Raw genomic sequence first — 27,634 nt, forward strand, 5'->3', positions numbered from 1 at the left:
GAGAAATTTATTAAAAGGAAAAAAGAAAATGAAATGCAACGTGAGCTTGATTTTTTGTACACCGTGGAAAGCGAGAGACCTGGGAGCCGAACAAAAGAAATAAGACAACTGAAAAGCCAGCTTGAGCTTATCGAAGAAGAGAAGTTCAAAGGAGCAGTTATAAGGGCACGAGCTGAAAGGGTTTGGCTAGGTGAGACACCTTCTAAACGAGCCTTATCTGACGAAAAGGCATACGCGAGGCGAAATGAAATCAGAATGATTCAATACGAGAACGAGATCACGAGCCAACCTCAAAAAATTGAAGAGGCATTTCTTGATCATTATAGCAAATTATTCGGGACTGTTAAAGACGTCAGAGAAGAATTCAAGGCGGATTTTTTGTACTGATCTGATTTGATATAGGATTTTTTTATTTTAGAACACTGTAACGCCTTGGTGAACACTGTGCTATGTTACAGTAAGACATGCTGAAGTTTTTCGACCGTGTGGCCCAGAAAATCTTTTTCAGTATTCTAGAACACATAAAGGTAGGGGATTTGATCTTAGATGGGGTAAAGATGTGCTATCAAGACTGCACCGCCAGCCTCATTATAAACAAGGAGGTTACCAAAACCTTTAGCGTCCGGTCATCTGTGCGCCAGGGGTGTGGTTTGTCGCCTCTTTTATTCGCGATTTACCTAGAGCCGCTTTGTAGGAAAATCAAGAATGACAATAGAATATCGGGTTTCAGAGTGCAGTCCGCGGAAGTGAAAGTGCTGGCATACGCGGATGACATCGCGTTGTTTTGTCGGGATAAAGAAAGCATCGAAATCGCGGTCGCAGAGGCGTTATCATACTGCAGAATGACAGGCAGTGCTATAAACTTTGATAAATCCCTAGGGGTATGGATCGGCAACTGGGAAGACCATCCGATTACGTTTGCAAATATCCGCTAGTCAGTCACGCCGGCAAAGTACCTAGGGGTGCCGCTTGAGCACTACCGTGACGCCGTTGATTACTGGAATGCCGAAACTGAAAGGGTTCGTGAAGGTACACTTAAATGGGGAGGCCGCAATTTCTCTATGTTTGCTCGTGCGACAGTGTGCAACCTGTTTGCCGTCGCTAAAATTTCTTACGTGCTCCAAGTGTTGTGCATGTCAAGGGCTAACATACAACGTTTACACAGAGTACTCGCAGTGTTTGTATGGGGTTCAAGCTGGGAGCGCACGAGTCTCACTAATCTCTTTCGTTCGGTTAAAAATGGAGGATTAGGTCTGGCACATTTGTTCATTAAGCAGATTGTGTCGAGGTTTGTTTTCTTACGGGACCAAAATGACCCATTTTTATTAACTATGTTTCAAACAAGGCTGAGCGAAGCTATACCTGAGTTTATTGTATCGTCACATCGGTGCAGTCAAGGCAGAGCGCGTGGTTTCTTAAAAGAGGTAGTCTTGGCTTTTCAGCTGTTAAAGGTTCGGTTTTCCATGGAATACTTAAGTAGGGTACCACGAAAGCGCTTATATAAGGACCTGGTAGACACAATGTTGCCGGTGCCATTGTATCGCTCGATGTTCTGCATTGGACCTGAAAAGGACGTACTAAAAAGAGTAAAACGAATGCCAGTACGCCCGTCGGTAAAGTCCTTCTTTTTCCAGCTTCACACCAATACTTTACCTGTGAAACCATGGCTAGATGAAAAAGGCCTTTCCGTGCCTTGGAGCGTCAACTGTTTACTATGCCAAAAACCCGAAACAGTAGAACACATTTTTCTTGACTGCTGGGATGCTGTGTTCCATTGGGACATCTTACAGAGAACACTAAAGAAGGACTTGCCGATCACTCCATATGGGATTCGTTTCTTGCCTACTCTAAATGAAGACAATGTACCCTATGACATGTTCATGCTGGTGTCCTTACATAGTTTATGGAAAACTAGAATGGCTGTGAGACATGCTGAAGTAAATGCCCGGCCTGTTAGAGAATACTTCATTGAAAGCATTTGTCATATTAAGGAAATGTATAACTTGCAAAAAGAAAAACCAACATGGCTCAGTGTGATGACTGAGCTAGCGAATTTCAAGCGTTTTTACTGCCAACCAGTGACTGCCAACCAGTGACCGAATTTCAAGCGTTTTACTGCCAACCAGTGACTGCCAACCAGTGGCAGAGTTTTTGTCGTGACCGTTGTGTATTGATAAAATGTCTTGTTTTGTAGCCTTGTTGCCACGTCAGTAATAAAGAAAAAAAAATCCTCGTTAGTATAGTGGCCAGTATCCCCGCCTGTCACGCGGGAGACCGGGGTTCGATTCCCCGACGGGGAGTGTTTCTTTTTTCCTTCTTCTTTGTAGGCGCACGCGACGATGCACTCGACACTCCTCCACAGTACCTGTCTCTATTTTTTCCCACGTGTGCGCAAGGTTGCGTCAACGCTTTTGCGATTTTTTTTTCAAATCGTGTATATACTGCTTTAGCAGGCACCTCGCATGTCTCCTCGTTAGTATAGTGGCCAGTATCCCCGCCTGTCACGCGGGAGACCGGGGTTCGATTCCCCGACGGGGAGTGTTTCTTTTTTCCTTCTTTGTAGGCGCACGCGACGATGCACTCGACACTCCTCCACAGTAGCTGTCTCTACTTTTTCCTACTTGTGCGCAAGATTGCGTCAACGCTTTTGCGATCTTTTTAATCAAATCATGTATATACTGCTTTAGCAGGCACCTCGCATGTCTCCTCGTTAGTATAGTGGCCAGTATCCCCGCCTGTCACGCGGGAGACCGGGGTTCCATTCCCCGACGGGGAGTGTTTTTTTTTTCCTTCTTCTTTGTAGGCGCACGCGACGACGCACTCGACACTTCTCCACAGTACCTGTCTCTATTTTTTCCCACTTGTGCGCAAGATTACGTCAACGCTTTTGCGATCTTTTTTCAAATCGTGTATATACTGCTTTAGCAGGCACCTCGCATGTCTCCTCGTTAGTATAGTGGCCAGTATCCCCGCCTGTCACGCGGGAGACCGGGGTTCGATTCCCCGACGGGGAGTGTTTCCTTTTTCCTTCTTCTTTGTAGGCGCACGCGACGGCGCACTCGACACTCCTCCACAGTAGCTGTCTCTACTTTTTCCTACTTGTGCGCAAGATTGCGTCAACGCTTTTGCGATTTTCTTTTTCAAAGCGTGTATATACTGCTTTAGCTGGCACCTCGCATGTCTCCTCGTTAGTATAGTGGCCAGTATCCCCGCCTGTCACGCGGGAGACCGGGGTTCGACTCCCCGACGGGGAGTGTTTCTTTTTCCTTCTTCTTTGTAGGCGCACGCGACGATGCACTCGACACTCCTCCACAGTACCTGTCTCTATTTTTTCCCACTTGTGCGCAAGATTGCGTCAACGCTTTTGCGATTTTTTTTTCAAATCGTGTATATACTGCTTTGGCGGGCACCTCGCATGTCTCCACGTTAGTATAGTGGCCAGTATTCCCGCCTGTCACGCGGGAGACCGGGGTTCGATTCCCCGACGGGGAGTGTTTCTTTTTTCCTTCTTCTTTGTAGGCGCACGCGACGACGCACTCGACACTCCTCCACAGTGCCTGTCTCTATTTTTTCCCACTTGTGCGCAAGATTGCGTAAACGCTTTTGCGATTTTTTTTTTCGAATCGTGTATATACTGCTTTAGGAGGCACCTCGCATGTCTCCTCGTTAGTATAGTGGCCAGTATCCCCGCTTGTCACGCGGGAGACCGGGGTTCGATTCCCCGACGGGGAGTGTTTCTTTTTTCCTTCTTCTTTGTAGGCGCACGCGACGATGCACTCGACACTCCTCTACAGTGCGTGTCTCTATTTTTTCCCACTTGTGCGCAAGATTGCGTAAACGCTTTTGCGATTTTTTTTTTTCAAATCGTGTATATACTGCTTTAGGAGGCACCTCGCATGTCTCCTCGTTAGTATAGTGGCCAGTATCCCCGCTTGTCACGCGGGAGACCGGGGTTCGATTCCCCGACTGGGAGTGCTTCTTTTTTCCTTCTTCTTTGTAGGCTCACGCGACGGCGCATTCGACACTCCTCTACAGTGCGTGTCTCTATTTTTTCCCACTTGTGCGCAAGATTGCGTCAACGCTTTCGCGATTTTTCTTTTTCAAATCGTGTATATACTGCTTTAGGAGGCACCTCGCATGTCTCCTCGTTAGTATAGTGGCCAGTATCCCCGCTTGTCACGCGGGAGACCGGGGTTCGATTCCCCGACTGGGAGTGCTTCTTTTTTCCTTCTTCTTTGTAGGCTCACGCGACGGCGCATTCGACACTCCTCTACAGTGCGTGTCTCTATTTTTTCCCACTTGTGCACAAGATTGCGTAAACGCTTTTGCGATTTTTTTTTTCAAATCGTGTATATACTGCTTTAGCGGGCACCTCGCATGTCTCCTCGTTAGTATAGTGGCCTGTATCCCCGCCTGTCACGCGGGAGACCGGGGTTCCATTCCCCGACGGGGAGTGCTTCTTTTTTCCTTCTTCTTTGTAGGCGCACGCGACGGCGCACTCGACACTCCTCCACAGTGCCTGTCTCTATTTTTTCCCACTTGTGCGCAAGATTGCGTCAACGCTTTCGCGATTTTTTTTTTTCAAATCGTGTATATACTGCTTTAGGAGGCACCTCGCATGTCTCCTCGTTAGTATAGTGGCCAGTATCCCCGCTTGTCACGCGGGAGACCGGGGTTCGATTCCCCGACTGGGAGTGCTTCTTTTTTCCTTCTTTGTAGGCTCACGCGACGGCGCATTCGACACTCCTCTACAGTGCGTGTCTCTATTTTTTCCCACTTGTGCGCAAGATTGCGTCAACGCTTTCGCGATTTTTTTTTTCAAATCGTGTATATACTGCTTTAGCAGGCACCTCGCATGTCTCCTCGTTAGTATAGTGGCCAGTATCCCCGCCTGTCACGCGGGAGACCGGGGTTCCATTCCCCGACGGGGAGTGCTTCTTTTTTCCTTCTTCTTTGTAGGCGCACGCGACGGCGCACTCGACACTCCTCCACAGTACCTGTCTCTATTTTTTCCCACTCGTGCGCAAGATTTCGACAACGCCTTTGCGATTTTTTTTTCAAATCGTGTATATACTGCTTTAGCAGGCACCTCGCATGTCTCCTCGTTAGTATAGTGGCCAGTATCCCCGCCTGTCACGCGGGAGACCGGGGTTCGATTCCCCGACGGGGAGTGTTTCTTTTTTCCTTCTTTGTAGGCGCACGCGACGGCGCACTCGACTCTCCTCCACAGTAGCTGTCTCTATTTTTTCCCACTTGTGCGCAAGATTGCGTCAACGCTTTTGCGATTTTTTTTTCAAATCGTGTATATACTGCTTTAGCTGGCACCTCGCACGTCTCCTCGTTAGTATAGTGGCCAGTATCCCCGCCTGTCACGCGGGAGACCGGGGTTCGATTCCCCGACGGGGAGTGTTTCTTTTTTCCTTCTTCTTTGTAGTCGCACGCGACGATCCATTCGACACTCCTCCACAGTACCTGTCTCTATTTTTTCCCACTTGTGCGCAAGATTGCGTCAACGCTTTTGCGATTTTTTTTTCAAATCGTGTATATACTGCTTTAGCAGGCACCTCGCATGTCTCCTCGTTAGTATAGTGGCCAGTATCCCCGCCTGTCACGCGGGAGACCGGGGTTCGATTCCCGGACGGGGAGTGTTTCTTTTTTCCTTCTTCTTTGTAGGCGCACGCGACGATGCGCTCGACACTCCTCCACAGTACCTGTCTCTGTTTTTTCCCACTTGTGCGCAAGATTGCGTCAACGCTTTCGCGATTTTTTTTTCAAATCGTGTATATACTGCTTTAGCTGGCACCTCGCATGTCTCCTCGTTAGTATAGTGAGACGCGTCTTGGCTACCGAAGTGGAAGGACGTGCTATCATGTGCTCCCTTCTAGGGGCGGTTTCAGCGGGCCGTGTGGGCCGTGGTATCAGGTGTACTGAAAAGCCGGCTGAAGACTACCAGGTTGTTCTGCCTCATCTGCCCACAGGTGCTTCTGTTTTAAACACCGTTTTTTTGCATGCCGATGTGAAAGCCAGGCCATATCGAGTGGAGCATGTCCGAGATAGCCTTGCACGTCTTTCGTTGCTGCCGGAAGTGGTTGCCCTCGGGGCATACCAAATGAATCACCTGTGGGCAGTGACGTTTAAGGACGAGGAAGGCAAGAGGAAGATATTAGAAGCTGAAGCGTTCAACGTTAAAGACCACCGCTGCATGGTCATCGACCCGCGCGATCGAGGTGTCCGACTGAAGCTATACTGGCTGCTTCATGGCGTACCGGACGAAGACGTGCGAGTGGCTTTGGCGCCGTTTGGAAAAGTGACGGAAATTAGCAGAGACAAGTGGAAGGTCAAGGGCTGCATTGACAAAGGATCAACCACCCGCTCGGTGACGCTGAAATTAAATGTGGGCCTCACTGTGGACGACCTACCACACCAACTGCGTGTTGCTGAGGATATGGCGCTCGTCTTCGTTCCTGGCAGAGCGCCGCTCTGCCTCCGATGCCGTGGCATCGGACACATCCGGCGAGAGTGCCGCGTTCCACGATGTGGGGTCTGTCGTCGCTTCGGCCACGATGATTCCCAATGTGTGCGCTCTTATGCCAGCGTTACAGGCCCACTCCAAAGGGACGTAGTATCCGAACACATGATGGACGCCGCAGATGCCGAAGAAGCTAGCAGGGAGGACAACGACGTGGCAAAGACTCCTGCAAAGCCCCTTGAACCCTCCCCAGGAGCTGTCCAAGAAGCGAACCTGGGGGGTGAGCCCTTGGCTGCAGCCCCGGAAACGAAGCCAGAGACTGCAACATGCGACGCAGGCGTGAAGGCAGCAAGCGCGTCATCGTCACTGCCACAAGAAGTCGGCCAGGAAGCAACGGAGGTCGAGATGCTTATGACCGGAAGCATCGCTGCAAAGCGTGCTCACGAAGACACTGGCAATACAGGAATAACTACAGCGTCAGGCACCGGCGAACCTCCAACGAAGGCATCGACTACGCGGAGGTCTATGCTTAAACCGAAGCCGAACGTGCCGCCTGGCAGTAGGGTGGCCCCTAAAACGCCTCCGCCCTAGCGAAGGACCCGTTCCAGAAGCCTTCAACGATGACCACAAGAACCCCACAGCTTCGATGTGAGTAGGACGCTTGGCCAAGCAACCCCATGAGATGGCGTCTAACTTTAAATCTAGCCTACGCGTTGCGACATTGAATGTGCGAGGAATGTGTTCGCGCAGGCGGCAGTGTCAGATTAGTCGCATGCTTTTAGAGAATGACGTTGACCTTCTGGCTGTACAAGAAACAAAAATTGAAAGTGAGAAGCAAACAGAACAGATGGTTCAAGTTTTTCCATCTAGATACAGTGTATGTGTGTGCCATGCTGTTGGACGGTCAGGAGGCTGCGTCATTTTTATTCGAAATAGCATATCGGCTGTAGAAAAAGTGTCCACCTGCGATAGTGGGAGACTTGTCGCATGTGATTTTATTTTTGCTGGTCTACTGTGGCGCGCTGTGTGCATCTACGCACCGAACAAAATTCATCAACGCAAAATTTTTTTTAAGTATGCTGAAGGATTTTTGAAAACAGAACAACATGTTGTGTTTCTTGGGGATTTCAACTGCGTCTGTACAGCTGAAGATAAAACGACGAGCCTCAAAGTACGCGATAGAAGCGCTGAGCTGTTGAACGCGATAGTAATTGAGAGCGAGAGAGCTTGAGGACATTGGTTATGCAATGACGCGAGATGGCCAAGCACGGTATACGCACTTTCAAGGTGATTCCCATGCGAGGCTTGATAGAATATACGTACCGGCGAAGTTTGTACCACTGTGTTCCTCTTATGAAACACAATATCTCAGTTTCAGCGATCATAGTTTGGTCTCGATTACGATTGGCCAAAAACGAAAGAGTGTCAAGTTTAATTGGTTCCTGTGGAAGTTCAATGAAAAACTGCTGCAAGATGAATTGTTTGTCACGAGAGCCAAGGAGTATCTTTCAAATGCCCTGCATACGGAAACCAACTGTTTCATATCAGTGTGGGAGCAGTTTAAATGCGACATTAAAATTGCTGCCATCGATACAGCATGCGTATTGCGTCACAAGGAAAGGCAACTAGAGAAACAGTTACACAGTGCACTGTTGTACATGTTAGGGGTAGAACATGAAGTGCCTGGAGCGTTTAAGAAAGAAATACCAGAGGTGAAAGCGAAACTCGAGTTGATCGACGAAGATAAGTACCGCGGCGCAATGAAAAGGGCGCGCACTGAAAAGTGGTGGCTGGGCGAAATGCCCACTAAGCGTGTGCTAAGTGAAGAAAAGAAGCATGCTGCAAATAAGGAGATAAATGAAATTCGATATTACAACAAAATTACACGAGAAAGCGAAGAGATAAAATGTGCATTTGTTGAATTTTATACCGAACTTCTCGGAGGAAGACTTTATGACCCCGAGTACTTCAAAGCCCACTTTCTAACTCTTATGCCAAGATTAGAGGACACGGTTAGAGAATCACTGGAATCTGAAATTAGCGTGGCCGAAATTGAAGCGGCAATCGATGACTTGGGTAATGGCAAATCACCTGGGCCAGATGGACTGGGTGCAGCCGTATACAAATTTTTTAAGGCAGAAATGGCACTGGCTTTACACCGAGTGATCGCTGAATGCTATGAAAAAAAGCAAGCGCCTCTCTCGTTCAGGACAGCGCACGTAGTAATGATCCCCAAAACTGACGATCCTGCAAAATTACTTTCAGTTGAGTCCTACCGTCCCATTAGTTTGACCAATACAGATTATAAAATATACATGAAAGTGTTAGCTAGAAGGCTCCAAAACGTTATTAAGTCCCTCGTTGGCACGCATCAAACCTGTGGCATTAAAGGTAGAACAATTTTTACGAACATACACATAGCAAGAAGTATTCTGGAATGTTGTGACGCAATGCATGACCGCGTAGCTATGATTCAGCTAGATTTACATAAAGCGTTCGACAAAGTTGTACATGAAGTTCTGTTTTTATTGCTGGAGCACGTAAATGTTGGATCTGTAATTACTGAAGGTGTTAAAATGGTGTATCATGATTGCACAGCCAAATTAGTGATCAACAAAGAATTAAGTATGTAAATTCCTGTGCGGTCGAGTGTGAAACAAGGATGTGCGTTGTCCCCTCTACTTTTTGCGATATACTTGGAGCCGTTTTGTTTACGTTTGTTTGCAACACCATGTATTCGAGGCTTCACTTTTTTCAGCAGTGAAGTTAAGGTCTTAGCGTACGCGGACGACGTAGCCGTGTTTTGCACTGATGCTAGAAGCGTGCAGGAAGTTGTCAGTGTTGCTAAGGCGTTCTGCACAGCAACTGATAGCGTGATCAGTTGGCCGAAATGCCTTGGATTTTGGCATGGCAACTGGCAGAGCACACCCGAGGTGTACTGTAACATGAATTGGAGTGTCTCCCCCGGAAAGTACCTCGGTGTCCCGCTAAATAACCACCTCAATGCTGATGAATATTGGTCTGAGGAAAATAAACGCGTTAAAAATGCTACCGATAAATGGGGTGGCCATAACTTTTCAATGTTCGCAAGAGCTTCCGTTTGTAATATGTTTTTAATTGCAAAAGTGTTCTACGTGTTGCAAGTGATGGCCATGGCAAGAACTTCGGTTCAAAAAATCCACCGAGTGTTTGCGACCTTTATTTGGGGATCGCAATGGGAGCGCACAAGCCGGTGCAATTTGTTTCACAAGGTGAAAAATGGTGGGCTAGGGCTCTCACACCTGTTTTTCAAGCAGCTGGTAAGCAGATTCTTCTTTGTGCGGGACCAAACTGATGTGTTTTTTAAAACTGTGATCAAGCACGATTGCATGATTATCTATCTGACTTTGTCGTGTCAACTGTTTCTTTCGGAGCTGGACCGCTCAGTCCTTATTTGCGTGAAGTGGTTGCTTCTGTACGCCTGCTCAAGGCAAGGTTCTCATATGAATACTTGTGTGATGTCACGAAAAAGCGTTTGTATTCTGATATTCTCGATGTATTTTTACCATTACCGGTTTACCGAGCTGCCTACAGGCTAGGTCCTGAGCGCGATGTGCTAAAGCGCGTTAAAAAAATGCCAGTGAGACCCTCTGCTAAAACGTTCTTTTTTCAATTACATACCGACACTCTCCCTGTAAAGCCATGGTTACAAAGCAAAGGTCTTTTTGTACCTTGGTCGGTAAACTGCTTAATCTGTAATAAGCCAGAATCAATTGAGCATATTTTTATTGACTGCCATGACGCCCTATTTCTCTGGGACGTCCTACAAAGAACACTTAAAAAAGAATTGCCGATAAGCCCTTTTGGAATCCGGTTTCTTCCACGTGCAGAAACAGGGGAAGCGCCGAGTGATATGCTAATGCTGCTTTGCATGCACAGCGTATGGAAGACGAGAATGGACATCAGGCATTGTCATATACAGGCTCACTCAGCAAGACACTATTTTGTTGAGAGCATTATATACACACGCGACTTGTTCAGAGCACTATGTGAACCCCCGGAATGGCTTCCTGTACTAGACCAATTGGCTTCTGTGAAGCCCTTTTAAACACCTTACACTGGCCGAGCTGTGGCTGGTGTTTTTAGAATATGTACATGTCGTGTATTTGATCTTTTTGTTTGCGTTTGTGAAAAGGCAATAAAAAAAATCCTCGTTAGTATAGTGGCCAGTATCCCCGCCTGTCACGCGGGAGGCCGGGGTTCGATTCCCCGACGGGGAGTGTTTCCTTTTTCCTTCTTCTTTGTAGGCGCACGCGACGGCGCACTCGACTCTCCTCCACAGTAACTGTCTCTATTTCTTCCTACTTGTGCGCAAGATTGCGTCAACGCGTTTGCGATTTTTTTTTTCAAATCGTGTATATACTGCTTTAGCTGGCACCTCGCATGTCTCCTCGTTAGTATAGTGGCCAGTATCCCCGCCTGTCACGCGGGAGGCCGGGGTTCGATTCCCCGACGGGGAGTGTTTCCTTCTTCTTTGTAGGCGCACGCGACGGCGCACTCGACACTCCTCCACAGTAGCTGTCTCTACTTTTTCCTACTTGTGCGCAAGATTGCGTCAACGCGTTTGCGATTTTTTTTTTCAAATCGTGTATATACTGCTTTAGCTGGCACCTCGCATGTCTCCTCGTTAGTATAGTGGCCAGTATCCCCGCCTGTCACGCGGGAGACCGGGGTTCGATTCCCCGACAGGGAGTGTTTCTTTTTTCCTTCTTCTTTGTAGGCGCACGCGACGGCGCACTCGACTCTCCTCCACAGTAGCTGTCTCTATTTTTTCCTACTTGTGCGCAAGATTGCGTCAACGCGTTTGCGATTTTTTTTTGAAATCGTGTATATACTGCTTTAGCTGGCACCTCGCATGTCTCCTCGTTAGTATAGTGGCCAGTATCCCCGCCTGTCACGCGGGAGACCGGGGTTCGATTCCCCGACAGGGAGTGTTTCTTTTTTCCTTCTTCTTTGTAGGCGCACGCGACGGCGCACTCGACACTCCTCCACAGTAGCTGTCTCTACTTTTTCCTACTTGTGCGCAAGATTGCGTCAACGCGTTTGCGATTTTTTTTTTCAAATCGTGTATATAGTGCTTTATCTGGCACCACGCATGTCTCCTCGTTAGTATAGTGGCCAGTATCCCCGCCTGTCACGCGGGAGACCGGGGTTCGATTCCCCGACAGGGAGTGTTTCTTTTTTCCTTCTTCTTTGTAGGCGCACGCGACGGCGCACTCGACACTCCTCCACAGTAGCTGTTTCTATTTTTTCCCACTTGTGCGCAAGATTGCGTCAACGCGTTTGCGATTTTTTTTTTTCAAATCGTGTATATAGTGCTTTAGCTGGCACCACGCATGTCTCCTCGTCAGTATAGTCGCCAGTATCCATTCTGCATCCGGCAGCCGAGCTGATCCGATTGTAGGGTCATGGCCTCTTCCGGGGCAGCGACAGCGACCACTTTTGGTCGCGGAAACAGGATCACCGATGACGATAAGGATTATCCGTTTATTTTGCCTCAGCTGCCGAAAGGACGAGTTGCCTTTAACACCGTGTTTTAACACGGTGATGTACGCGCCAGACCTTACAAGGTCGAAGATTTTAGAGACGCCCTTCTGCCGACGGGACTGCTGCCGGACGTGGTATGCATAGGGGCGTACCAGATAAACCACGTCTGGGCGCTGACCCTGTCTGACGCCACTGCGACGAAGCGCCTCATGGCCCTTAAGGAACTGCAAGTGAAGGGAAGACGGTGTGTCATCGTGGACCCGCAAGACCAGCAGGTGAAGCTTAGGCTTCACTGGCTGCTCTATGGCGTTGCAGACGAGGACATACGGACGGCGTTCATGGCTTTCGGCAAGGTGGAGGAGGTAAGCCGAGAAAGGTGGCGCGTCCATGGCCTGGGCGACAAGACGTCGACAACCAGGACTGTGCTTCTAAAGCTGAAAAGCGGCGTGAAAATGGAAGACCTTCCTCATCAGGTCCGCGTCGGCGGAGAGCTGGCATTGGTGGTCGTCCCTGGTCGACCCATGCAGTGCCTGCGTTGCCAAGGCACGGGGCACGTCCGCCGGGAGTGTAAAGTTCCGCGCTGTTCTCGCTGCAGACGGTTCGGTCATGTTGACGCCGACTGCGTCAAATCCTACGCCGCCGTGACAAGCCCAGCAGTGAACGACGTGGCCGCAGAGCACGTCATGGACGTGGTCGAGACGGAGGACGCCGCTACAGGCATCGGAGACCTGGTACCGACAGCGGCAGTCGGCGAGACGTCGACCGTCGGCGCAGAAGGCACGGTTGCTCAAGGTACTGAGAAGCGGAGTGGGAAGGCGCAGGGCGCGACTGCTGTGGGCCCCGCGACGGGAACCATTAGTGAAGACCCGCCCGACAACGGTATGACTGCAATGCAGCAGGACGAGGCTGTGAAAGACGGCGACCGGACTGAGACTCTTGGCGGCCCGGTCAAACGCCCCCACGACCAGACCAAGCACCAAGGCGAGGGTGCGACCAGCACCACCGAGGGACCACCGACAAAGACGCCCCAGGGGAGGCGGGTGGGCTTCAAACCAAAGCCGAATGTGCCGCCTGAAAGAAAGCCTGTGATCAAAGTGTCGACGACAAACAATGCCGGGAAGCCGGATGGCCCCGGAGGCGGCTAGCCAAGGGCTGGTCGTGAAGGGTAAGCACCATGCTCCGGGCCTACTTTTCTCGCTAGATGAAGATGGATGAAATACCGTCACTTAGTATTGCCACACTAAATGTGCGAGGGTTGGCGGCTAGTCGTAGGCAATGTCAGGTCCTACGGTTGGTAACGGACCATGACATAGACGTACTAGCCGTCCAGGAAACCAAGGTTGACGGAGAGGAGGAGACCGGGAGCATGGTGCGACAATTCACGACTAGGTACTTTGTGGTGGTCAGTCATGCGGTAGGCACCTCCGGGGGGTGCATTCTTTTTGTGAAGAAGCTGCCGGGTTTACATATTCAAAGTGTGTGGTCCTGTCTGGATGGAAGGATTGTTTTATGTGACTTTACGATCTCTGACTTTGAGTTTCGCGTCATATGCGTTTATGCGCCGAATTCTGTAGACGAGCGTGTCCTCTTTTTTTCGAACCTCTCACAATATGTTTGCTGTAATAAGCGCGTTGTGTTATTAGGGGACTTCAATTGTGTGTTGAGTGCTAGAGACCGAGCCAACAATGCCGGCGTGCGTGATAGAAGTAGTGACGTTTTGTCAAAATAATTAATGAAAATGAACTTGATGATGTTTTTCAATGTCTGGAAGGGGAGCGTCAAGTGACATTTACGCGTTTTCAAGGCAGCAGTCATGCGCGACTGGATCGCATGTACATTTCGTTGGACACGATTCCAAGATTCCACGGTTATGGCGTTGTACCCGTGTCATTTTCGGATCACTGCCTGGTAAAATGTAACATAGGTATAAGGAAAAGGGAACATGCATTTAATTGGCATCTATGGAAACTCAATGACTTGTTATTAAATGATGCATCTTTTGTAAAGGCAGTGCGGGATGCGGTTAATGAAATACGCGAAGATGCGGCTGATACAATAGCAGTAAAGTGGGAATGTGTTAAACAAAAAGTTAAAATGAAAGCCTTAGAAAGGTCAAGCTGCCTCAAATTTGAGAGGGAATATAAAGAAAAGGGTTTGCGAACACTACTTCAGCAGCTGATAACGCTTGAGTGCAGAGAGCCTGGTCTGTACAAAGACGATGTGCGGAGCGTCAAGGAAAAGCTTGAACAGTTCGACAAAGAACGTTATCAAGGTGCCATCGTGCGAGCAAGAGCAGATGCACTGGCGGCAGGGGAGACGCCCACTAAAAGGGCGCTCGGTTTAGAGAAGGCACACGGAAGACGAAACCATGTCGATCAACTTTTAATGAATGGAGCTGTTGTTGACGACAACGAGAGCATAGCACACGCCTGCTTCCAATACTATGTCGCTCTTTGCATTTCAGGAAGCGAATTTAGAGGGTTTCAAAGCGGACTTTCTGCACCGCATGCTGCGTTTGAGTGATGAAGCTAAGGAGCGATTAGAAGGGAAAATAACGGAGAGGGAAGTCGAAAAGGCAATCGACGATTTAAACTTGGGCAAGTCACCGGGACCAGATGGACTCAGCGCCGCCTTATATAAGACATTGAAAAGAGAACTGGCCCCTTTATTAGTAGAAGTATTTAATGAAACGTACGAGCAGAAATCATTGCCACCTTCTTTTGGGAAAGCGCACACCATTCTAATTCCAAAGAACGATAAATTAGATAAACTGAGATTCGTATCATCCTATAGGCCCATATCACTAACAAATGTGGATTACAAGATATTTATGAAGATTTTAGCGACCAGACTTCAAAGTGTCATAAAGGAAATCGTCACAGACCATCAAACTTGTGGAATCAAAGGGCGAACAATTTTTTCTAACATCCATAAGATGCGGTGTGTGCTCGAGTGCTGTGACGTCACCGGTGGCGGCGTTGCAGTTCTTCAGCTTGATCTTGAGAAAGCGTTCGATTGCGTCGCTCACGTTATTTTGTTCTCCATATTGGATCATGTTAATGTCGGTACCATCATCACTGAGGGTGTGGCCTTGGCGTACCAGAACTGCACTACAAGGTTAATTGTTAATAAGTCGCTGGGGGCCCCCATTAACATCATGCGTTCAGTGCGCCAAGGCTGTCCCCTCAGTCCTCTGTTATTTGCTATATACATAGAAGCAATGTGTGTGGCCATTACCGCAAATAACAATATACGTGGTTTTAGATTGGCAGAATCCGAAGTGAAGCTGCTAGCGTATGCTGATGACGTTGCAGTGTGTTGCACAGACGAACCAAGTGTGACTGAAACAATTGCTGTAGAAAAACATTTCTGTGACGTCACGGGCAGCAGAGTCAATTGGGGCAAATCCCTCGGGCTGTGGCACGGGGAGTGGTCTTCGGCACCGGAATACTTCGCCAATGTCAACTGGGTGAAAACTCCGACGAAGTATCTGGGTGTTCCCCTCGACAGGTACTAGAGCAGCGATGAGTACTGGAGGAACCGAACTAATGAAACGAAAGAAAAAGTGTACAGATGGACAAGCACTAACCAGTCTATTTTTTCAAGGGCGACAATTTGTATTATGTTTTTTATAGCGAAGTTATATTATGTTATGCAAGTGTTGCATTGTTCCAGGGCAAATGTGCAAAGGCTGCACAGAGTGTTCGCGGTCTTCATCTGGGGATCAGCATGGGAGAGAGCTAGCCGAACCAATTTGTTTAGAAGAGTGAAGGACGGGGGTGTTGGCTTGGCACATCTTTTTGTTCGACAACTTGTCAACCGCTTTTTGTTTTTTCGAGATGTGCGCGATCCTTTTCTGCGCACCGTATGTCAACTCAGGTTGAGCGACGCATTGCCGACACATGTTGTTAGTACGGCAAGCATGACCGGAAAACTTCGGGGTTACATTAAGGAAGTGGTCGACAGTGTGCGCTTCCTGTGAGTTCGTTTTTCAAATGATTATCTGTTTCAAGTGAAAAGGAAAACACTGTATAATGATGTGGGCGACATTGTGTTCCCAGTGCCCTTATACAGAGCCATATACAGTGGAGGGCCAGGACAAGACGTCCTTAAACGGGTGAAATGAATGCAGGTGCCACCAGGGGTTAAATCCTTCTTCTTTAAGCTCCACATAGGAACGCTCTCCGTAAAGACGTTTGTGGAAGAACGAGGCTGTCTTATGCCGTGGGGATCCCACTGCGTGATCTGCCAGAAGCCGGAGACCATTGATCACGTTTTCTTGCATTGCTGGGCAGCGGTTTTCTTATGGGACGTGTTAAAGCGAACGCTGAAGGAGGAGTTACCGGTGGAACCCCAAGGGATCAGGTATCGGCCAATTAAAGATGAAGACGGAGTACCGTATGATCTTATTATGTTTAACGCCCTCCACTGAATATGGCGAGCTCGCATGGCCGGGTACCATTGCGACGCCGACGCTCGGCCAGCGCATATATATTTCAGAGAGTGTATGTCATTATTTATCGAACTGCACAAAATGCAAGAGTGTGTACCGGATTGGCTGTCGAGGCTCGAACCTCTGACAGTCATGAAGTAATATTAATTTGACAACGTCAGTCCTATGCGGACGGACGGCTTTGTAGCGCTTTTTTGTTTCTTGCTTTCTTTCTTCCCTTGCCAGAAGCTAGCATGTGTGTCATGAGTGTGAAATTCATATCTGCGATGTTATATTGAAAACCGGTCATCAATAAAAAAAATAGTATAGTGGCCAGTGTTCCCGCCTGTCACGCGGGAGACCGAGGTTCGATTCCCCGACGGGGAGTGCTTCTTTTTTCCTTCTTCTTTGTAGGCGCACGCGACGGCGCACTCGACACTCCTCAACAGCAGCTGTCTCTATTTTTTCCCACTTGTGCGCAAGATTGCGTCAACGCTTTTACGATTTTTTTTTCAAATCTTGTATATACTGCTTTAGCTGGCGCCTCGCATGTCTCCTCGTCGAAGAAGAAGCCGTGTGGAACGGCTGTGCTCTAAAATGCTCTCTGCTGGAAACAGCGCATCGGCCCCAGGCCGACGATCGTCGACCCCGTTTTTGAACGAAGATGCAAGCTACAAAGTTATCCTCCCGCGTCTACCAACCGGTAACGATGTTTTGAATTCTATTTTCCTTCATGCGGACTTGAGTGGCAGACCATACCGTGCTCCCGACTTCCGAGACGCTCTGCTTGAGGTAGTGAATACTTCAGATATTGTAGGTGTCGGACAGTATCAAATGAGCCATGTATGGATGGTTACTTGCGCTAGTAGTGCGGCAAAACAGACTCTCGTCGCCTGTGGTGAGCTCCGTGTCAAAGGGCTGAAGTGCATGGTGATAGATCCGGAGACTAAAAACATCAAGCTTAAATTACTATGGCTTCCACCTCACCTTGAACCATGACGCGTTGAAGAGGCGTTCCAGGCCTATGGTCAGGTGAAGTCGGTGGAGAGAGAAGCATGGAGATGCACTGGCATGGAACAGTAGGTGACAACAAACCGGGAGGTTTCCTTGGTGCTCAAGGACACTATCACCGTAACCTCAATACCGCACATTATGTCCATTTATGGACACCTGGGCCTCGTACTTATCCCCGGTAGGCCTCCTCTGTGCCTTCGTTGCAAGCGCGTGGGACACGTTCGACGACAATGCAGAACACCGAGATGCTTACAGTGCCATCGATTTGGTCACTCAGCGGACGCCTGCGTGTCCACCTACGCCAATAAGCTTCGTTCTGGGCAATATAGCGCAGACGAGTCACAACTGGACCACCTCATGGATTCTACAGAGGTAGTAGATGCCACCAGAGAGACTACAGGTGGCATTAGGGACGAGGACCAGGAGTCCTTGAAGCCAATGCCAACCAGTCATACCAGCTCAAGTAATACTAGCGAAGCTTCCGGCGAGGATGACTCAGTTTGCCCACCTGGCCTAGCAAGCCTTAAAGAAAAGCCCCCTGATGACAAGGAAGAAGAGGAAGAGGCGATGGACATCAGTAAGGCCAGGAAACGTCCGGCACCATGCAACGACGAAGCAACAGAATGTGCACTACAGGCGCCCGAGAAAGTGTCTCCTAGTGCTCAGCAAACTCCCTCTCCTGGTGATAATGTGCCCCGCCGGTTATATCAGCGTAGTCAGGAGAGTGGCACAAAGAAGTCCAAAGGGAGCAAGACCACAGATTTACCTGTGGCCAAGGGCAATGAAATACAAAAGCTTTAGGTGAGCAAAATGGCTACCGCCTTCACCCTCCCCTTATGTGTAGCGACACTCAACGTACGTGGGCTGAGGAATATAAGGCGTCAGCAGCAGTTACTACACGTGCTTAGGCAGCATGAAGTTGATGTTGGTGCAGTGCAAGAGACAAAGATATCGTCTGCTTGTGATGTCAACCTTGCGATGCAAACTTTTCAACCTGATTACGAGGTGTGTATTAGCCAAGCATGTGGCGCTTCCGCTAGATGCTTTTTGTTAGTCAGAAAGCAGTTAAATCATTCTTCATTGTCGCTGCGTGTTGATGGGGAAGGCCGCCTTATATGCTGTGACCTCTCTTTTCATTCCCGTAATTGGCGATTTATTTGGGTTTATGCTCCCTCAAAAGTGAGTGACAGGAAGGCTTTCTTCCTTTCACTTGCTCCGCTCCTAGATACTCACAGAGATTTGGTACTGTTGGGAGACTTCAACTGTGTTTGTCATTCCAGAGACCACTCATACCTAACTAATCGTTATGATGCAAGTGCTGCTCTCCTGCATCAGTTAACGGAAGATCACAATCTAATAGACGTGGGCGCCTACACACCATCTTGGGTGCGGTTCACGCACTTTCAAGGCGTCTCCCATGCTCGACTCGATCGTGTGTATGTTTCGACGAGTCTCTGGTCTAACATTCACAACTACGCCGTGAAGCCTGTATTTTTCACAGACCACTGTTTAGTAGCTCTTTCATGGGGTCCCCGAAAATTCCGCAGGTTTGCTCCAAACTGGGAACTGTCGAAACTTAATACACAACTTTTGCGAGAGGAAAGTTTTGTAAACAAAGTGAAAGAATTATGGCTAGAAATATCACAATGTCAACAGCTTCCTTTGTTTGCTCGATGGGAAATGTTCAAAAATAGAGTAAAAAATGAGGCGATTGCCTTTTCATGTGAGCTGTCTCAAAGAAAAAAAACTGAAAAGCATTACCTTCATGATCTACTTAACAAGCTGCACGCTTTCGAAAGCCAGGAACCAGGGTTGTATAGCGATGAAATAAACACAGTTCGCGCACAAATACAGAAATATGAGACGGAAGTGTACAAAGGGGCGATGGTTCGTTCACGCACAACTTGCTTCACAGAGGAACAGCCCACAAAAAGGGCTCTCGGTGATGAGAAGCGATACGCGCTTTCCAAGCAAATATTAGAAATTGAGTCTGGTAGGTCTATATACACAGACACGTCCCAAATAATAAGCCTATTTGAAGCTCGCTATAAAGATCTTTTCGCTGCAGTTAAGCCTCAGAATGGATACGAAGAAAACGCTGATCAGTTTATTTCGCTTATGCCACACTTAGAAGAAGATGATCGACTCAGCGTTGATGGGCCAATAACTCGAGAAGAAATTAATTTTGCCGTGGAAACGCTGCAGAAGAACAAGACGCCTGGTTCTGATGGCCTTAGTGCTGAATTTTATATAAAATTTCAGGAATTCCTGTGTCCTTTTCTGCAGCAGCTTTTCGAGGCAGCCTATCAATATGGTGAGCTTCCTCCATCTTTCTATCAGGGCCACACAACCTTAATACCAAAAAGCACTGATGATGAAACAATAAAGAGAGTAAACGGATATAGGCCAATATCATTATGTAACGTGGATTACAAAATATTTGCAAAAATACTGACAAATAGATTGCAGACAGTCATTACTAAATTAGTAGGTGATCATCAAACATGCGGAATTCGAGGCCGCTCTATACAGACAAATGTTCATATCGCACGCTCAGTCCTTGAGTGCATAGAGGGTAGTACGGATCAAGTAGCTCTTCTCCAGATTGACCTCGCCAAAGCGTTTGATAAGGTTCAACACGAATTTTTATTCCAACTACTGCGACATCTTCAGTTAGGGGATGTATTATACAATGGTATAACACTTTGTTATAAACACTGCACTACAAAGTTAACTGTGAACTGTACCCTCTCAGATATAATACAAGTACAGTCATCCGTTCGTCAAGGTTGTCCGCTCTCGCCTTTACTCTTCGCCATATACTTAGAACCGCTTTGCTTAAGCGTTCTTTGCGACTCGAGCATTAAAGGATATATGTATGCCGATGAGGACATTAAAGTGCTAGCTTATGCAGATGACATTGCCTTCTTTTGCGTCGATAAGCCAAGTATTACCAAGGCAATAAACGCTACCCTGCGTTTCTGTGAGACTGCAGGAGCTACTGTAAATTTTGATAAAAGTAGAGGCTTTTGGCTAGTCATGTGGGCGCTCACTCCCTCTGCATTCGCGAATATTCATTGGAATCGGTCTCCGTTGCGATATCTTGGAGTACTTCTCGATAACTTCCGTAATAGTGGACCTCATTGCGCGTCCACGGTAACCACTATCCGTCGAAAGGTGACAACCTGGCAAGGACGTGATCTCTCCATTTTTGCGAGAGCTAAGGCATGCAATACATTTCTCGCTTCTAAGCTTCTTTATGTTCTGCAGGTCTTGCACTGCTCACGTGTCCATGTCCAGGCATTTCATAAAATATTTGCATGTTTTATTTGGCATTCATCATGGGAAGCCATGAGAAGGGACAACCTTTTCCTCCCGCTTGAAAAGGGAGGCCTGGGTCTTGTGCATTTGTTTGTGCGACAATTGGTCATGCGCTTATTTTACCTTACAAATGTCCGTCATCCATTTCTTCTCGCAGTTAATCGAGCACGTCTTGCGTCACACGTCCCTTTTCTTTTTGTCACGACAAACTTTGCTCAAGAACTACCGTTATGGGGCTTCTTAAAGGAACTTGTCGACACTATTTCATTCTTAAAAGCCAGATTCAACCTTGAATATTTGTTTACCGTTAATCGCACGTCGCTAAATGCAGCACTTATAGATAACCTTTTCCCTGAACCTCTGTACGCAAGCCGTATCTGTCTCTATTTGGTCAAGATGTTCTTTGCCGTGTCCGTAGAATGTGCATTGCGCCAGCAGCGAAAACGTTTTTCTTTAAGCTGCAGAACTCCACGCTGCCAGTTAAAACGTGGCTTCAGGAAAAAGGACTGTATGTACCCTGGAATACAAATTGTAGGCTTTGCAATCAACCCGAGACAATAGAACATTGCTTTATACTTTGTCGTGACGCATTTCTTTTTTGGGACATTTTACAAAGAACTATCAAAAAAGACTTTCCTCTCACATGTTATCGTATCCGGTTCCTTCCTTTCAAAAAGACAGCCAGTAATACACCATATGATTTGTTTATGTTATTAGGACTTTATTCATTATGGAGAAGTCGAATGATCGACAGACATGCCGAGCCGCCTCGCTCGACAAGGTCTATCTTCCGAGAAGAGACTGCTCAAGTCCAGAGTGTAGTGGCTACATATGATCCCGTTTCTGAATGGATTTCGCGTCTGGACGCTTGTGTTTGTTTACCAGAATTTTGAACTGTCATTGGACTGTATACTTTCTGTGAATTTGTTTCTCTTGTAGGATCGTATGTAATGTAACTGCATCGGTTTGACAGTAACGATAATTCTATGCAATAAAGAAAAAAAAAAGTCTCCACGTTAGTATAGTGGCCAGTATCCCTGCCTGTCACGCGGGAGACCGGGGTTCGATTACCCGACGGGGAGTGTTTCTTTTTTCCTTCTTCTTTGCAGGCGCACGCGACGGCGCACTCGACACTCCTCAACAGTAGCTGTCTCTATTTTTTCCCACTTGTGCGCAAGATTGCGTCAACGCTTTTGCGATTTTTTTTTTCAGATTGTGTATATACTGCTTTAGCTGGCACCTCGCATGTCTCCTCGTTAGTATAGTGGCCAGTATCCCCGCCTGTGACGCGGGAGACCGGGGTTCGATTCCAGACTGGGAGGGTTTCTTTTTTCCTACTTCTTTGCAGGCGCACGCGACGGCGCACTCGACACTCCTCAACAGTAGCTGTCTCTATTTTTTCCCACTTGTGCGCAAGATTGCATCAACGCTTTTTCGATTTTTTTTTTTCAAATCGTGTATATACTGCTTTAGCTAACACCTCGCATGTCTCCTCGTTATTATAGTGGCCAGTATCCCCGCCTGTCACGCGGGAGACCGGGGTTCGATTCCCCGACGGGGAGTGTTTCTTTTTCCCAGCCTTTGTAGGCGCACGCGACGGCGCACTCGACACTCCTCCCCAGGAGCTGTCTCTATTTTTTCCCACTTGTGCGCAAGATTTCGTCAACGTTCTTGCAATTTTTTTTTCAAATCGTGTATATACTGCTTTAGCTGGCACCTCGCATGTCTCCTCGTTAGTATAGTGGGGAATCCACTTCCGGTCACCGAGCGTGACGGACGTGTATATCATGGGCTCCGTAGGAGCGGCTTCAGCGGCCCAGACGGGCCGCGGTAACAGGATTTCTGCCTCGGACAACGAGTATCAAGTTGTTTTGCCTAGTCTGCCAACAGGACGTTTTGTTTTGAATACGGTTTTTCTACACTGTGATATCAGGGCCCGCCCATACAGGGTGGAAGATTTTCGCGATGCGCTCGCTCCGTTATCGCTCCTGCTGGAAGTGGCTGCTCTCGGGGCCTACCGTATGAGCCATGTATGGGCCATGACCTTCAAGGACAGCGACGCGGTGAAAAATATCGTCAGCGTTGGAGAACTGCAGGTCAAAAAGGGCCGGTGTCTCGTCATCGACCCCGCCAACCAGGACTTACGCCTGAAATTGCATTGGCTGCTGCCCAGCGTTCCTGACGAGGACGTGCGTCTTGCCTTCGCGCCGTTTGGAAAGGTCACCGACGTCGTCCGCGAGGGCTGGAGTGTTCACGGCGTGGCTGATAAGAACTCAACAACAAGGCTCGTTACGCTGAAGTTGAAGCCGGGCGTAGAGCTCGACGACCTTCCGCATCAGGTGAGCGTCGCCGGAGAACTGACTCTCGTGGTTGTGCCGGGCAGGGCTCCTCTCTGCCTACGCTGCCGCGGCACGGGCCACATTCGTCGCGAGTGCCGTATTCCACGGTGTGCTGCCTGCCGACGCTTCGGTCATGAAGACAGTCAGCGCGAGCGCGCGTACGCTAGCGTGACCGGAACTGTGGGCAACGAGGACAACTTGCCCTACTCATGGACGAGGCGGACATGGAGGACACGTGCTGTCTAGTTCGAGTGGGGTTAGGGGGTTGGTGAGTGCAATGGCCGTCATCCTGAGCGCTAGTTCTTTAGAACCTTGCCAGGAAGGGGAACCCAAGATGCACATGAGTGCCCTTTCCGGAAGGTCGAGCTGCGTCTCCTTTAGAGGCATTAGACATGGTTATCGGCGCACCTTTATGAGCACTCATCCTTGTGTAACTGATGGGCACCATTATATCGTGTAGCCATGGCGGTTAATATTGAAGGAACACTACGTGTAGCCACGTTAAATGTAAGAGGGCTCAGTGCAAGGAGACGGCAATGTCAGCTAAGTCGTCTCTTCTTGGATAATGACTTACACATAGTGGGAATCCAAGAAACGAAAATTGAAAGCCAAGAGGTAACCGACATAATGGTGTCCAATTTTCGGGCTCACTTTGATGTGTGCGTTTGTCACGCTGTTGGTGGATCAGGCGGCTGCGCTATATTCTTACGAATTAATTTTGGCGTTTGTGTGCAATCAGTGTTTTCGTGTGAAACTGGGCGTCTCTTAGTCGCCGATTTTTGTTTTCGTGATGTGGATTACCGTGCTATTTGTATCTATGCGCCGAATATTGAAACAGACCGTCGATCTTTTTTTGAGCGTCTCGAAGCGTACGTAAACCGTTCCAAGGTCGTAATACTGCTGCGAGAATTTAACTGTGTTTGCTATACTGAAGACCGAGCAAAATGTTCACACGTTCGTGATAAGAGTGCCGAATTTCTAAACGCAGTGGTGCATGATTATGACCTGGAAGATGTGGGTAGTGTTTTTGCCAGCGGTACTCGCCCGCGATTTACCCACTTCCAGCGTGATAGCCACGCTCGATTAGATAGATTATACGTGTCAGCCGAATTAGTGCCCTTATGTTGTGAATATGATGTGGAAGCTGTAGCATACAGCGATCACTGTTTGGTAACTGCCACGTTCAAGAAAAGACAAAGCAAACAAACCTTTAACTGGCATCTTTGGAAAATGAATGCGCAGTTGTTGCATGACGATGTTTTTGTCGATGCTGAAGTGAAGGAACTAGAAAACCTGACTTCGGCCAAGGCAGTAAGCTTTGCCATTCAATGGGAAGAATTGAAAGAGAAAGTCAAAACATTGGCCATTCAAAGAAGCAGTGTCATTAGACACAAGCAGAAACTAACAGAAACAAATCTTCGCCAGCAACTGCAATTTTTTATCAGCATGGAAAGTGTCGAACCTGGTGTGTATGTTAACGAATTAAAGAAAGTGAAAACTGAACTAGAAAGGATAGATACGGAAAAATACAAAGCAGCACTTGTGAGATCAAGGTCTGCGAAGTTGTGGGCGGGAGAAATTCCAATGAAACGAGCCTTATCGGACGAGAAAAGGTACGCACGTCGGAAGGAAATCCGCCAGCTAGCTAAAGGCCATCACGTTACGTGCGACAAAAATGACACCAAGGAAGGGATCGCCGATCACTTTAAAGCAATTTTAGCTCATCCGCGGAATCCTAAATGTAGCTACCAGAATGAATTTCTCTCGTTGATACCAAAGCTCGATGAAGAAGTTAGGACACGGCTGGAACTGCCAATTAGCCTGAGTGAGATAGAGTGCGCAATAGATGAGTTGTCCGTCGGTAAAGCACCAGGGCCTGATGGCTTGGGAGCCACTTACTATAAAACCTTCTAGGCTGCAGTGGCCCGTGTTCTTCACGAAGTTATCAGCGAAGCGTAGAGCGAAAAAGATTGCCCTTGTCTTTCACAACCTCGTATATCGTCCTAATTCCAAAGAGTGATGATGAGAAGAAACTTTTGTTGCCAGGCTCATATCGCCCGATAACTCTAGCCAATGTCGACTATAAAATATTCACGAAAGGTTTGGCCAAACGACTGCAAAGTGTAATTAAAACATTGGTAGGGCCGCACCAGACTTGTGGCATCAAGGACCGCAGTATCACAACAAATGTACACGTGGCTCGAAGTGTGCTTGAGTGTTACGATGCGATTGGCGACCACGTCGCGATGATGCAGATCGATTTGGCAAATGCTTTCGACCTCGCCTCGCACAAGGCTTTGTTCTGCATACTGGAACATGCGAACGTTGGCAACGTCATAACGGAAGGCGTCATGATGGCGTACAGAGAATGCTCAACGCGCATTATTGTTAATGGGGAGCTCACCGATAGCTTTCGCGTGCGCTCGTCTCTGCGGTAAGGATGCCCGCTGTCACCCCTTCTATTTGCTATGTATCTAGAACAACTCTGTTTGGCGATTGAAAGTGACGAACGCATAGCAGGCTATCGGCTGCAGGCAGCGCACGTAAAAATCTTGGCATATGCCGGCGATATCGCGATTTTCTGCACAAACAAAGCGAGCATTAAGGAGGCCACGACTGTCGTTGAAAAGTTTTGCGATTCAACTGGAGCCCAGATAAACTGGGATAAGAGCTACGGCTTCTGGCATGGTAGTTGGAAAGACACGCCGGAGGCCCTTTATCGATTGAAGTGGTCGTCGTTACCGACGCAGTACTTGGGTGTGCCTCTCGGAAATTACTGTGAACCTGAATCGTACTGCCTCGATCAAGTTTCGAAAGCAAAGGAAAAGGCTGATGGGTGGAGAGGAAAGCAATTGTCAATGTTTTCTAGAGCCACTGTCTGCAACCTCTTTTTAGTGTTTAAGATATGGTAAGTTATGAATGTGTTGTGTGCTGCGAGGGTAAGCGTAAAAAATTTTCGCGGACTTTTCGCTATTTTCATTTGAGCGTCTACCTGGGAGAGGATGAGTCGAACGAACTTGTTCCTCCTAGTCAAGGAAAGTGGGCTTGGTCTAGCTCATTTGTTTCTGCGACAAGTCGTGTCACGTTTTGTGTTTTTGCAAGATCAAAACGACCCTTTTCTCCGAACGGTGATACAGGTACGGCTGTGTAGACAAATACCAGGATTCATTGTTTCGACTGTTCACAACATGCCAGGAGCCGTGACTGGTTACCTGCGTGAAGTGGTATGTTCATATAGGATGTTGAATGTACGCTTTTCACAGCAATACCTGTCAACTGTTACAAAGAAAAAACTATACAGAGATCTCGTAGACACGATGTTCCCTGCACCTTTGTACAGTCTTCCACACCGTGGAGGCCCAGGACAAGACGTCCTAAAGAGAGTGAAAAAAATGCCAGTACGGCCGTCAGCTAAATCTTTCTTCTTCAAATTACACACAAACACACTTCCCGTTAAGACCTGGCTTCATGAAAAGGGTATATTCATCCCCTGGACCACCGACTGCTTATTATGTAAAAAACCGGAAACCATAGAACATGCATTCCTAGACTGCTGGGACGCCATCTTTCACTGGGATGTTCTGCAGAGAACATTGAAAAAACACTTACCCCTAGACACATATGGAATACGCTTCTTACCGATTGATAACACCCAGGATGTCCCGTATGACCTTATTATGGTCCTGAGCCTCCACGCAATGTGGAAAACTAGACTGCAATTCTAAAACGGAGACATTGTTGCTCGACCGGTTCGGGAAAATTTCATTGAGAGTGTCGTGTGTGTGAGAGATGGTTTCAAAGCGCTGCCTGATCCACCACAATGGATCTCTGTATTTGATGAATTAGCGTTGTTGAAAAGATTTTAGTACCGTGTTGGCCAAAGCGTGGCTCAAACGTTTTGTCCTTTGTAAACCATGATTTAAAATGTTGAAGTCGGCAACAAAGAAAAAAAAGAAATCCTCGTTAGTATAGTGGCCAGTATCCCCGCCTGTCACGCGGGAGACCGGGGTTCGAGTCCCCGGCGAAGAGTGTTTGTTTTTTCATTCTTTGTAGGCGCACGCGACGGCGCACTCGACACTCCTCCCCAGTAGCTGTCTCTATTTTTGTGCGCAAAATCGCGTCAACGTTTTTGCGATTTTTTTTTTCAAATCGTCTATATACTGCTTTAGCTGGCACTTCGCATGTCTCCTCGTTAGTATAGTGGCCTGTATCCCCGCCTGTCACGCGGGAGACCGGGGTTCGATTCGCCGACGAAGAGTGTTTGTTTTTTCATTCTTTGTAGGCGCACGCGACGGCGCACTCGACACTCCTCCCCAGGAGTTGTCTCTATTTTTTCCCGCTTGTGGGCAAGAATGCGCCAGCGCTTTTGCGATTTTTTTTGTCAGATCGTGTATATACTGCTTTAGCTGGCACCTCGCATGTCTCCTCGTTAGTATAGAGGGATTCCACTTCCAGCCACCGCAGTGAACTGTCGCGGAATGTCTTGCTCCCCAGGAGCGGTTACAGCGGCCCTAGGCCGCGGTTCCCGGCCAA

At 48.1% G+C, this 27,634-nt stretch overlaps 2 protein-coding genes and 10 non-coding genes across 12 annotated transcripts; all 12 read left to right on the plus strand.

Moving 5' to 3' along the window:
- The first annotated feature begins 946 nt into the window (after positions 1-946).
- Positions 947-2,096, plus strand: LOC142578460 (uncharacterized). The gene has a single exon (XM_075687843.1). The coding sequence runs from the start codon at positions 1,062-1,064 to the stop codon at positions 2,094-2,096; it is 1,035 nt and encodes a 344-aa protein (XP_075543958.1). The 5' UTR covers positions 947-1,061.
- Positions 2,097-2,228: 132 nt separating this feature from the next.
- TRNAD-GUC (transfer RNA aspartic acid (anticodon GUC)) lies at positions 2,229-2,300 on the plus strand. The gene has a single exon. It is a non-coding gene; the product is annotated as a tRNA-Asp (tRNA).
- A 167-nt stretch (positions 2,301-2,467) lies between these two features.
- Positions 2,468-2,539, plus strand: TRNAD-GUC (transfer RNA aspartic acid (anticodon GUC)). The gene has a single exon. It is a non-coding gene; the product is annotated as a tRNA-Asp (tRNA).
- A 403-nt stretch (positions 2,540-2,942) lies between these two features.
- On the plus strand, positions 2,943-3,014 carry TRNAD-GUC (transfer RNA aspartic acid (anticodon GUC)). Its single transcript has one exon. It is a non-coding gene; the product is annotated as a tRNA-Asp (tRNA).
- Positions 3,015-3,182: 168 nt separating this feature from the next.
- Positions 3,183-3,254, plus strand: TRNAD-GUC (transfer RNA aspartic acid (anticodon GUC)). The gene has a single exon. It is a non-coding gene; the product is annotated as a tRNA-Asp (tRNA).
- Positions 3,255-3,420: 166 nt separating this feature from the next.
- Positions 3,421-3,492, plus strand: TRNAD-GUC (transfer RNA aspartic acid (anticodon GUC)). Its single transcript has one exon. It is a non-coding gene; the product is annotated as a tRNA-Asp (tRNA).
- Positions 3,493-3,660: 168 nt separating this feature from the next.
- On the plus strand, positions 3,661-3,732 carry TRNAD-GUC (transfer RNA aspartic acid (anticodon GUC)). Its single transcript has one exon. It is a non-coding gene; the product is annotated as a tRNA-Asp (tRNA).
- A 1,367-nt stretch (positions 3,733-5,099) lies between these two features.
- Positions 5,100-5,171, plus strand: TRNAD-GUC (transfer RNA aspartic acid (anticodon GUC)). The gene has a single exon. It is a non-coding gene; the product is annotated as a tRNA-Asp (tRNA).
- Positions 5,172-5,335: 164 nt separating this feature from the next.
- TRNAD-GUC (transfer RNA aspartic acid (anticodon GUC)) lies at positions 5,336-5,407 on the plus strand. The gene has a single exon. It is a non-coding gene; the product is annotated as a tRNA-Asp (tRNA).
- Positions 5,408-5,869: 462 nt separating this feature from the next.
- LOC142578461 (uncharacterized) lies at positions 5,870-7,060 on the plus strand. The gene has a single exon (XM_075687844.1). It carries the CDS (start codon positions 5,870-5,872, stop codon positions 7,058-7,060), a length of 1,191 nt encoding a protein of 396 aa, XP_075543959.1.
- Positions 7,061-10,656: 3,596 nt separating this feature from the next.
- Positions 10,657-10,728, plus strand: TRNAD-GUC (transfer RNA aspartic acid (anticodon GUC)). Its single transcript has one exon. It is a non-coding gene; the product is annotated as a tRNA-Asp (tRNA).
- Positions 10,729-10,896: 168 nt separating this feature from the next.
- TRNAD-GUC (transfer RNA aspartic acid (anticodon GUC)) lies at positions 10,897-10,968 on the plus strand. Its single transcript has one exon. It is a non-coding gene; the product is annotated as a tRNA-Asp (tRNA).
- The last annotated feature ends 16,666 nt before the right edge of the window (positions 10,969-27,634 follow it).

This window comes from Dermacentor variabilis, chromosome 4, assembly GCF_050947875.1.
Source record: "Dermacentor variabilis isolate Ectoservices chromosome 4, ASM5094787v1, whole genome shotgun sequence".
Lineage (NCBI taxonomy): Eukaryota > Metazoa > Arthropoda > Arachnida > Ixodida > Ixodidae > Dermacentor > Dermacentor variabilis.

Coding starts and splice junctions, on each gene's coding strand:
- LOC142578460 (XM_075687843.1), top strand. CDS start 1,062: ATGTTTGCTCGTGCGACAGTGTGCAACCTGTTTGCCGTCGCTAAAATT.
- LOC142578461 (XM_075687844.1), top strand. CDS start 5,870: ATGTGCTCCCTTCTAGGGGCGGTTTCAGCGGGCCGTGTGGGCCGTGGT.